The following is a 12172-nucleotide window of genomic DNA, read 5'->3' as shown; positions in this document are numbered from 1 at the left end:
AATGCTTTATAAATATAGGTAAATAAATAGGGGTGAATTACAAAAGTGACAGGGCAATCTGATAGTATGCAACCACCCTGGGTGAAATCCTGGCCACGACTGACTTCAATGGAGGTAGGATTTCACCCCACACATCTTATTATTTTTAAACTTTCTCCCTCTCTTGGGTCCGTGCTTTCTTCCATGCTGTACTCTATGCATGTTATATCCTTTTATTCTTGCAGAAGCAAGTTCACCCTCTTCTCTCTCATATCTGTCTTCAAAAGAGAATTTTGTGAAGGCTATGTATGTCAATCTGCCTCCTGATTATATTGATTTATTTAATAAATAATAACTCCTCCTGCTGTGCTAGGTAATGTATTCTGCCTTCATCACATGGTGGCTCAATGTGTGTTAGGTGTTTTCTGTTATAACTCTTCCATGCGCATATCCTGCAAAGGAATCCAGGTGGGGCCTATATGGAGTCCCCTTGGGGTTACAAGCTTCAGCTCTAATTGGTAATGTGTTTGCAGCAGGAAATGTGCCTCCTTTCTGTTTTGTATAGCATAGAGAACTCTGAGCTTAATAATAGCCAGATCATAACTATGTAAAAATAAGAATGTATTAACATGCTTATTGAATGTTTAGCGATCATGTAGGGAATTCTCACACCTGCTACAGAGTTTCATATTTAATTTCCAAGTACAGACAGTATTGCATTAAGACTTCAAGGAGCAGAACACAGTAGAGGACTCTTGCAAGGTAAAATGGTTTTGCAAAGGAGAGCTTACATATAAGACATGTCAAAATCTGCAATAAAAATATGGTTATCAAGACTATGAGAACTTTTTCTGAACCATTTAAGTCTTTACTGTGATTGCTCTTGAAAACTGGATGCTGTTTAGCGACAAGCCTTCCTCATCTTGGTTAACTTTTTGGATAATTTGCTTTCTTTTTACTTCTCAGTATGTGAAGTCTTAAAATGAGGAAGATTCTATAGGAAGTGAAACTTATGATATTTTCAGTAGCATATTGCCTTCATTTCTGATGACAGATTTGGCCTTGGGAGCAAATATGTAGCTGATTTCATCCACATGGACTCTCTAATTATGTTAGACACATCGTGACAACCCAGTTCTGAACTCAAAAGCAAGCATGCAGAATGTGTGCTCCCTATACAGAACCAAGCTGTAGAGGGCTAGAACAATGGGTATCTAGGATTTCATTGACATTTATCACTCCCTGGGCAATGAGGGGCCCCCAGCATTCATAGGTAGCGTTCTCGGCCAATAACGAAAATAAAGGTTGAGTTCTTCATGCCCTTTGGCTTCTTACGATGATCTGGAGTGTCTCACACAGGCTCTTCTTATCAGGAAGGATGGTGGCTGTACTGTAAGAGAGCTGAAAGAAATGATGACTGTTCATAGAACCATCATTTTGTTGGTTTCAGAAACACCTTTAGAGTTATTTAATGTAGGTTTTCATTAACAATATTTTATAAGGAAACATTGTCACTTTTATAGAGTTATACATAGATTTTATACATAAGTGTTATTCATTGTATTCTCTATAGCTTGAAGCTTCCTTTTGCAAGCTTGAAATTATATATCCTCTTGCCTTTAATTTTCAGCTTGTTTCCATTTGACATTTGAGAGCTCTCGCCCATCAGCATTGAGTGTCTTCACCAGATGTGCTGCAGCAGCAGTGATGCAGCACTGTACCTGTAGACACATAAATTCTGGAACTATGGGTGCTGGGGGTGCTGCCGCACCCCCTGGCTTGAAGTGGTTTCCATTATATACAGGTTTATAGTTTGGTTCAATGGCTTTCAGCACCCACACTATACAGATTGTTCCAGCGCCCTTTGTAGACATGCCCTTAGCGTGTGTGCCTCCTGTCTTTCATTCTTTTCTTCCCTTCCATGTAGTCCCGCATGCTTTATATTTCCTTTTCCTTTACTTTACTATACAAGCATTGTGATATAAATAATGGGAATAGGAATTTGTTTGAAAATTTCCAGAGCTCAATCAGTGTATATTACTGTTCTTCTTCTTTATTTTAATTCTTCTTTGTGGAAGTGGTAGCTTTTAAAAATCAGAATAAAAATCCTTCTTAGTAATATGAACAATATGAAAAAAGATGTAAAATACAAAGAACATTTCTTGTCATCTTACATAAATTTAAAGATGTTATAAGTGAAAATTCGGGCCTAAGTTACCTGACAGTGTTTACCAATTAAGTAAAAACTAAAAGAACACGCAGCTGATAACATTGGATATTATTGGTTCTCTTGGCAACATCTGCCATTTCTTAAAGTAATACATACACAAATTATGGGGGACAAGTTGCAGAAATATATCTTCATAATGCTCTCTCAAGTGATTTATTATAGACACTTGTTATTCAAGAAACACTTTTCTGAAAATAGTATATCAAGAAAAACCAACAAAGCAGTGTAGGGCCAGTAATATAGTTTTAAAATTTTTCTTTTACCTTCCTTCAAAATTCATCATTCTCCAGGCAATAAATGTCTAAAGGTAATTAATTCCATTAATAAGTTTGGGAGGAGGAGCAAGCTTTTTATATGAATGTGAACATTAAAAGGACATCAAATATCAAAAGAAAAAGGAACAACAAACCTGGCGTCAGGCAGTGTTAAATAAATAAATTACATGCTTTTAAATTCAGCTAAATAAAACAACATGATTTTGTCACTTTTGTCCAGGAAGGGAGTGGGAACTGGACATTTTCTGTGATTTATTCCACTCCTCTTCCCAAGACAAGAAACTATCTGCTCAAAACCTTCAGCACTCAATACCGTCTGGAAGCCACGAATATCTGTCATCTTCATCATCATTGTTGTTATGGCCAAAATGCATAGAGATATTTTATAAATGGTATGAAAGTTCACTACCTGGCTGCTTCTGTATTTTATTTCCATGGCAGCTCTTATTCTTTTCCACCCCACCACACATCCTCTGTGCACACATTTTACCTATCTCTAAACAATCCCTCTTGCATGTCAAAAATTGAGCCTCATTGGCCCTGTTATCTATTTATACACTGCTGTAGCCATGATCTAAAATAATTTTAAGTGTCTCAGGTTTCAGGGTCGTCATATCAATTAAGCTGTCAAACCCTGCTAATTGTTACTAATTTTACAGGCTAACAGAGAGCATTTTCAAATTCTTAGCCAAAGCTTTATTTTGAGATTAGTGGGATATCCATTTCAGTAATTCAGGCTGTCGTGTCTATAACCTTTTCTAGAATCTCTAGGTACTGGAATTTCCCACAATATATGCCGTTCATAGATATAAGGAATTCATCTTCCTTGCTGTCTTTTTAGCATGGAACTTTTGTATCATGCCAAACTTAAAGAAGAAGAAGTTTCTGTGGGGTTCTGTGGATTCTTTGATGTATTTGGTAGTGTATCATTATTAAATAGCTTATCCCAATCTGCCTTATGTCCTGAAATATCAGACCTTTTCTAGTGATTTCACCAAATCTTCGCATTGCACCCTTGTGAGACACAATAGCAAAAGAAGCCTGATTTGTAAAATGAATAAGCTCATTTAGCCTCAGGGGTATTTAAAACAGAATGAAGTGAAAATTCTTTTTACTAGGCCATCATTTTTGTATTTGAAGTTGAAATTTCTCAAAAAAATCCTTGAAGTATTTCTATTTAATTCAAATACCACATGGATGTTAAATACATATATTTTAAATATATGCTTGTGCTGAGTTCAATTGCTTCTCTGAAGTGTCGGTGGGATCATTCCACACATTTACTAGTGCTTTAGTCAATTAAAAAAACTGCTAGAGGTTTTTAATTCAATATGTAGAATAGAACAATCTGGCAGATAGCCATAATTAGCATGATGCAATGCCCAGCCTATGTTTTATCTTGTCTCATCAAAGGGAAACACAACAGCGTTAGCATAAATAAATATTTGCTACCAAAAGAGCTTAGCTTCATGATGTTTCATTAGGAATAAGTAATGCAGTCTGAGTTATCGGGAAGAAATCTTTATTGAACATGCAGTCTTATACGCTGAGAAAGGCCTCTGTTTGTCCGTAGTAGCTGGCCTTTAGGATATGTCTACACTGCAGTTAAAAACCCACAGCTGGCCCGTGCCAGCTGACTCAGCCTTGTGGGGCATGGGCTTTGGGGCTGTTTAATTATAGTGTAGACGTGTGGGCTTGAGCTGGTGCCGGGGCTCTAGGATCCTGCAGGGTGGGAGGGTCCCAGAGCTTGGGCTGCAGCCTGAGCTGGAATGTCTACACCTTAGTTAAAAAGCCTCTTAGCCCAAGCCCAAGTCTCCTAGCACAGACCAGCTGCGGGTGTCTAATTGCAGTGTAGACATGTCTGCATTCCTGAACTCCAGATGTCTCATCGCACTAGATCTCTACCGAAACCTGATCCTCTTTCTACAGTTCCAATCATCACACTACATTTGAGATTCTTCCATCCAGTGGTCCATCAATTAATATTACTAGTTTCATCATTTTTACTATTGTAGCCCCATTTTGCTATGTGCTAGCCAGAAACTTAATAAAAGCTGGTTGTCTTCCATGAAAAATTTACAATCCAGGGCAATTTGGGATTACAAAAGACAGTCAATACAAAATTAAACTTGTGATAATCAGTGAGCTACAGTTTTAAGCCACTTCTATAACGATATCTGTCCTAGCTATGCATGTTTGACAGACCACAATACTATTTTATGTCTAATTAAATAAAGCCTCCTGTCTTCACATCAAAATATACTTTGTAGTCCAAGTTTGAAAATTTTGTCAAAGTCTTTTAGAAAATGAAGCCCTCTAATTTACTCTGTAGTCTCAACGTTGATAGGTTTGTTTATCAATTGTAAGTGTGTATCAAGCACAGTAAAGTAATGAACATTTCTCTTCAAAATATTCTAGCTGCTGTTTACCCTTGAAGAAAGCTTTTCTCTTTTTTTTTTTTTAAATGAGTCTCAGCTGCCATCCCATTAAAAGGAAACTGTTTTTTTTTCTTGAAAGAATGACTGACTGGAACCTACTATACTAGCTTTCAAAATTTTATTTCTTATTTTAAAGTTACAACTCACTTTTCATTTTAACTTTGCATTCACTTTTAAAACACAGCTTTAACCATGGTGGGCCTCTCTAAATGTATGTGTAGATAATTTCCATACTGACTTCTCAACACTGGTAATTTTCATCCAAAATTTAATCCACTCTTGTTAGCATTGATTGAGTTTCACTGCTCTAGTATAGACAAGACTCTGTTAGCTCTGGAACTTTTACCACCACGTTCATTCGGTCAGCAAGTTGAACTGACATGGTTCTAGAAATGCTAGAAGCTAACAGAGTCTTTTCTACTCTTGGGCTGCCATAGACTCATAGACATTAAGGTCAGAAGGGACCCTCATGATCATCTAGTCTAACATCCTGCACATTGCAGGCCACAGAACCTCACCCACCCACTCCTGAAATAGACCCCTAAGCTCTGGCTGCACTATCAAAAAGTTATGGCTTTCCCATCATCTAAATGCCCAGCTCTGCCATTGGAAGGCAACTTGGACAATTCCCATTAGCTTCAATGGTAGCATGGAGTATACATCCAAGGGTAAAGTTTGGCCCAAGTTCTGATCTTAGTTTAAATTATGGGTTTTAATTCTATACAGACAAGATGGTAACTGCTGTCTTCATTTTGCTGTGAATTGACTAGTGGCGTCTAGGTCAGAGTTGCTACTTTTTCTTCTCCTTGGGGGACTGAATGATAAAACAGAATCCTGAATGCACACTTAAGACTGTCTACTTACATTCATTTAGTGCCACCTGTCAGACAGACCTGAACTCTTGTGCTACCCAATACCATGATTGAACACTTGTTCACTGACAAACAGAAGCTATCAAAGGTTTATTTCTTTCAAGCTAGGAATAATTCAAGGAAAACTTTTCTTGAAAATATTTCATGAACGTCAAAATTTTTAAAAAATGTTTTCATCTGGCATTTGTAACAACTTAAAACAGTTCATATGACATGTTTGGCTTATGATGTTTGTAGCAGATCACAAAATAAACTGGAGGGTCAGCACAACTGTAAGGCTGTGTGCAACTTCTGAATGTCAGCCCAGAGAAGGACAAAACATTGAGAACGACATTAAGAACTTTTTTCTTTGACAGTGTTGACAAGAAAAGAATTCATACAGAAAACAAAACTGGAATTATGCATCATGCTGCATTTAATACACATTTGAACAATGGAACTTAGATTTAGATCAAGATAATTGACTTTGAGATATTAGACTTAAGAATATACACTGAAAAATACTTCCAAAAGACTGGTTTCAGAGTAGCAGCCGTGTTAGTCTGTAGTTGCAAAAAAGAAAAGGTGGACTTGTGGCACCTTAGAGACTAACCAATTTATTTGAGCATAAGCTTTCATGAGCTACAGCTCACTTCATCGGATACATCAAAAAGACTTCCAAAAGACTGTTAAAACAAAAGAAACTGGTAGTTTAACTTCTAAGTATGTTACTATTTGATTACCCAGCTATGGAAAATTGTAATGGTTCTCTAGTAGGCAAGAAAAAAATATTCTTTCCAATTTTTATGTAATGTAAAATATATGTTACTCACCAACATGTGACAATAACAAATATTTTCTTTAAAAATTATATATGTGGTGCGAAATATGTGGCTACAACTTGTAATATTTTTATTCTAAGGCCTATTGAAGCCTTTTTTGCTGCAGAATTTGGAGTGCCATTGTTCAGTTGTTGAACTTGATTTTCCTTTTTTGAATTTTACAAATTCAAATAAGCTATGTAAGGCATATTTAATGTGTATATATTGTAAACTAAATCTCATCAGTTGTACCCTGAAGATAGCAAATATGGAATGGCCCATCTCTATCACCCTTGTACAGCTTGAATAATAACTTAACTTCATTAATAGTCCTATTTATTTCTATGGGACTTCTTGTGTAGACCTCAGCATGAACATCTCTAGCAGAATATGGCCCAAAGTATTAATTCTCCTTATTACAAATTTCACATATTAATTGAGGTTAGTGTTTTGATTAAGTTGTGGAAAAGCTGGCACGTTTCATTTTGTCTGGAGAGTGCTAGGAAGGGCGATGGTGGAGTACACAAAATAATTCCCATGGTCTTGCTACTGCATAGGCTTACTCCATCCTTCTTTTTTTTGTATAGCTCTTTCTAGTTTAGATAAGTCTTCATCTATTATGGGAGGTAGAGATCTACCTTGGTCTCAGATCTCCATAGTAAATTATAACCTCTGCTTGCTGCTGGTGGTACAGAATGCCGTTTGACATTCAATATTCATGAATACTGGATATTCATATAAACTCACAAATTAACTTTATAAGTATATAAAACAGTAATGATAAGACAAAAGAATACATGCCAGACAAAATATTAGCGATGAATCACTTTAAAAACAGTTTCTTAATTCATTAAAATGTACAATATCTATAATTTCTTTAATATAACATGAAGACATGGTTCTCCTTATTTTACATGTCCTTTGTTCCTCATTTCTCTGTGGAATAGGGAAATATTAGACTATCTTGTGGCAAAAAAGGAAAGGAAATCTGACTCTGATGGAGAACTTGAACTAAAGGTGAAGGAAATAATTTGTAGAAGGAAGAGTGGAAGAAGGCAAAAATAAATCTGCAGTGATTATAGTGCTGAGGAGTAAGACTCCATATTGAATCACAGAAATGTAAGACTGGAAGGGACATCAGTAGGTCATCTCATCCAGTTCTCTGCACCCATGGGAGGACTAAGTATTATTTAGACCATCCCTGACGGGTGTTTGTCCAACCTGCTCTTAAAAATCTCCAATGATGGAGATTCCACAACCTCCATAGGCAATTTATTTCAGAGTTTAACCACCCTGACAGTTAAGAAGTTTTTCCTAATGTGCCCTTGCTCCACTTTAAGCCCATTGCTTCTTGTCATATCCTCGAGGTTAAGGAGAACAATTTTTCTCCCTCCTCCTTGTAACAACCTTTTATATACTTGATAATTGCTATGTCCCCTCTGTTTTCTTTTCTCCAGACTAAACAAACCCATTTTTTTCACTCTTCCCTCATAGGTCATGTTTTCTAGGCCTTTAATAATTTTTGTTGCTCTCCTGTGGACTTTCTCCAATTTGTCCACATCTTTCCTGAAATGTGATGGCCAGAACTAGACACAATACTCCAGCTGAGGCCTAATCAGCGCGAGTAGAACAAAATAATTACTACTTGTGTCCTGCTTATGTAAGCAGAGTCAGGATGAGCTCTACCCTGACATCTGGTGGTGAGTTGTGGCAAGTTGTGGAAAAGAACTTCAGAGGCTGATCTCATTTGCATAGGCACACCCACACCGCCCAGATGATCACTTTGGCTGCTGTAGGAGCCCCAGTTTCTCTGTTATTGGGGCAGGAAGAATAAACTGTTGTTATCCTGATTATGTGACTCAAGGACAGTGGAACTGTACTTGGCCTTTTGTTGTGATGGAGGGACTCACCATCAACTAAGCAGCACTCGCTAGGCAAGGGTCAGGGGTTCCAAAACCCAGTGAATGGAGAGAGGCTGGGGCCAGGTATTAATACTTGTTGGTATGAGCCCCTAGTGAGGGCCCTATATGCTAATTGCACTTTCTTCTCTCTCCACAGTGGAATATCAGAGCTAGTTTTGATTCTACTAGGAGTCTAGTTACAGGCTGTTGAGCTTAATTCACTTTGGGCCAATGATGTACCAGCACTGAGGCTCCCCTACTACAAGCTGAAATCACTAGCGAGCTAAAATTACTAAGAGCAGAAATCACTGAGCATTGTGTTAAGTAGTGGATGGGAGCCTGAAGGTATATTGCGGAGCAGTTTGTGGGATGGCTGGTGGAGCGGAGCGGCTGGCAAAGCAGAGCAATTTGCGGGTCGACTGGTGGAATGGAGCCCCACGGAGAGGTTGGGCAGTCAGCATTGGACCATGTAAGGTGCCCCTTAATCCCCCCCATTTCCACCTAGGTTGAGAGGTAAAACTCTGCAGATAAACTTTTGAACTCTGGGGCTGCGCTGACCAGGGACAGAGACCTTTGAGTTGTTGGACTTTTGGGACTTTGGGTGACTTTTGGGTTGCTGGACTCAAGAACCAAAGGGAAAGGACACAGCCCAGTTTGCTTGGGGTGGGTTTTGGCTCATGGGTTGTGTTATGAATCCTGTTGGTGGTGTTTCCCCAAGATATGCCACATTGTTTCTCTTTGTTATTAAAAGGCTTTTGCTACACTCAGACTCTGTGCTTGCGAGAGGGGAAGTATTGCCTCCTAGAGGTGCCCAGCGGGGGTGGTATATATTTGTCCCAGGTCACTGGGTGGGACCTCAAACAGCTTTTGCATTGTGTTATTGGAATGGAACCCGTAGATACTGAACCCAGCCATTGTTGCTGCCAACTCTGATGGGCAGAAGGGTTACACTTACAACACTCCTCCTAATGCATCCTAGAATGATGTTAACTTTTTTGCAACAGTGTTACACTGTTGATTTATATTTAGCTTGTGATTTACTATAACCCCCAGATCCCTTTCTGCAGTATTCCTTCCTCGGCAGTCATTTCCTATTTTGTATGTTTGCAATTGATTGATCCTTCATAAGTGGAATACTTTTCATTTGTTTTTATTGAATTTCATCCTATTTGCTTCAGACCATTCTTCATCTGGAATGGAGCTGTGTAACAGGACTCAGTGAAATGCAAACATATCTGCAAAAAACTTGATAGCTTTTAGCAGTCTTTATTTTGGGCTGATAAACAACATAAGGAAATATAAGTAAGAGAAGGCAGTGGACTTTTGGACATCTATCAAGGGTAACTTTCTTGTACTGCTCAGAATATTTTGCGTGTAGATTTTCAGGCAAGAATTGTGGACAACTTTTCTATTGACAGTTGGAAATTGAGAAGTGAAATGGTCCTTTGTTGTGGTTTAGAATGACATTGATTTGAACAAGAGAAATGCAGAGCACAGGAAAAAAAAGTAGCATTTTTCAGATTTTCATCAATGACATGATGTGCTTGAGCCCTTAGACTGAAGCTATTGGGATACTATTTTGTGGCTTGTCATACTAATGGTAACTCAGAATGCGGGCAGAAAACAAGATTGAGAGTTGGTGCACAGCTAGTAGGATTGTGTGAAGGAGATAGCTCATTTGAAAAGCTGCTAGGTTCAGATGAAACTACAAAATGGAGAAAAAACTAAGAACTCATTCAGATTCCTCAGATAATATTGCAGTGTTGTGTTCCATTCATTATCCTTTTAAAATAGTAATAATAATATTAATAAATCAAAACAGAACAGGATACATGGTATGTTCCTTCTTCCCCCTTTTTTGTGCTGATGCCTTTTTTTTCTAAATTAGCTACATGCTGTGTTCCCCCTGTTGCATGATTTTGAAATCAGCGGTTATACAGTACCAGCCTGGGGTGTAAGTGTCTCTGGGTTGGATGTGTTCAACACTTGAATGGGAAGTTTCCAGGAGATTTTAAAAAAATGCAAGAGGAAATGGTTTTGCTAATTCAATCAGTGTCATTCTTCCTTCTCAATAATAATAAATGTCCTAGCATAGCTTTAGTAGTTACTGTCCTGCTAGTGTGTAGTTTGTAACATTAGTTGGGACTCATCATGCTGAAAGTTTCATTATAAAGTATTATTAGTGTTGTCTTAGTTACCCAACAGCATTCAACATGGTCACATGAATAAGATGTTCACTACCACACGGGCAAGATCTCCTCAACAGCACTAACTTCTACTATCAGCTTCTTTTTTTTTAAAATGTAAAGTAAGGCAACAAGACTGAGTTGTTCATATTAGATTTCAAATGCCTGTTCTTTCTAGTGTGAATTTGTGCTGGTTTCTGTAATTCCATTTCATTGAGACCTTCATGGATGAAGGGATATATCACTGTTTATTTTACTACTTTTATTCTCTACTATTCCTGTTTTATTTTTCAGTGACCCTCTTTGTCCTGACACCATGCACAAACAGAAAGGAATCTATCGGGGGGGGTGTACAGCCTCCTGTGGAGCTTTAAAACTTTGTGGTTTGATTCTTGAAAGTAAAGCTAATTTCACAATATTTCACTCCCCCCCCCCTCCAGGAAACTGAAGCAGCAGTTCAAGCTAAACAGCCGGATGTGGAAGGGGTTTTGTCTAAAGGGCATCATTTATATAAGGAAAAACCAGCCACTCATCCAGTAAAGGTAATGAGGCAACTTTTAGTAATATCCATTACCACCTAATGGGTTCTGTTTCCCCTGTTGTAGGCTTGTCCTTGATGTCGTCTATTTAAAATCAGTGAAAAAACTTGGAAAATAATATTGGCTTTGTTATGCAACAGCACAAGCAGAAATAATGTTATGCTTACAGTCAGAATTATCTATGCATTGTGATACTAAGTATTCCTTTCTGCACTGGTGTTCACCCACCTAGTCAAAAAAGTAGTTCACCTTAAAAACATAACACTACAGTATGCACTTACCTCACCATTAACATAAGACCATTTTATTCCAAATGAGGCTTACAGACCTTCTGTGGAAAAAAAGTTTTTATTTTTTGTAGACGGAAGCAAGAGGCAGGCCAGAGAGGATCCTGTCTTCTAGATTTTTCCTACAATAAGGGGAGGAGGATGAGGCCAACTGAAACAACTCCTCTTCTCCTGGCCTCTGGCTAAGTGCAGGCAGAATTGCCTTTGAAATATCATGTGTTTTGCTCTTGTTTGGAGGAGAGGGTATTTTGTTAGGAAAGGCTGACTGCTGTCTTGTGGGAGCTCATTCTCAAATTGCTTTTCTCAGTGTTGGTATCAGATTAAAGATGATATCAATAGGGTACTGATGCACAAGGATAATTGTCTCTACCAGCTGGATAGAGCAGGCCACCAGCATCCTCCCCATGACAGTCCAGCTATCTTTGGATTGGAAGATCAAAGGGGGATGGAAGCCACCACTCAAACATTGTCATACAGAGCCATAAAGCACAATCTTGTGACACAAGCTATTCCATGTGTGTTGTATGACTTATATTTTTGTATCTGACAACAAATTATCAGTGGACACTATGATTAAATGTTCTTAAGAGCATCTAACAGTGGCTTAATGTTCAGTCCAAATTTCTACTGTAATTGTCCCTTGTAGGGCTGAGAGATAGCAAGAC

At 38.1% G+C, this 12172-nt stretch overlaps 1 protein-coding gene across 1 annotated transcript in view; it reads left to right on the top strand.

Annotated features, from left to right (window-relative positions):
* The window catches only part of DMD (dystrophin), a 1498644-nt gene that overhangs the window by 894533 nt on the left and 591939 nt on the right, over positions 1–12172 (top strand). Inside the window, exon 44 of the mRNA XM_077807212.1 lies at positions 11122–11223. Within this exon, the coding sequence (XP_077663338.1) occupies positions 11122–11223 (102 nt within the window). The remainder of the gene's footprint in view (positions 1–11121; positions 11224–12172) is intronic.

This window comes from Eretmochelys imbricata, chromosome 1 (assembly GCF_965152235.1).
Source record: "Eretmochelys imbricata isolate rEreImb1 chromosome 1, rEreImb1.hap1, whole genome shotgun sequence".
Lineage (NCBI taxonomy): Eukaryota > Metazoa > Chordata > Testudines > Cheloniidae > Eretmochelys > Eretmochelys imbricata.
The sequence above is the reverse complement of the archived record's forward strand: the minus strand, read 5'-3'. Positions and strand labels throughout refer to the sequence as shown.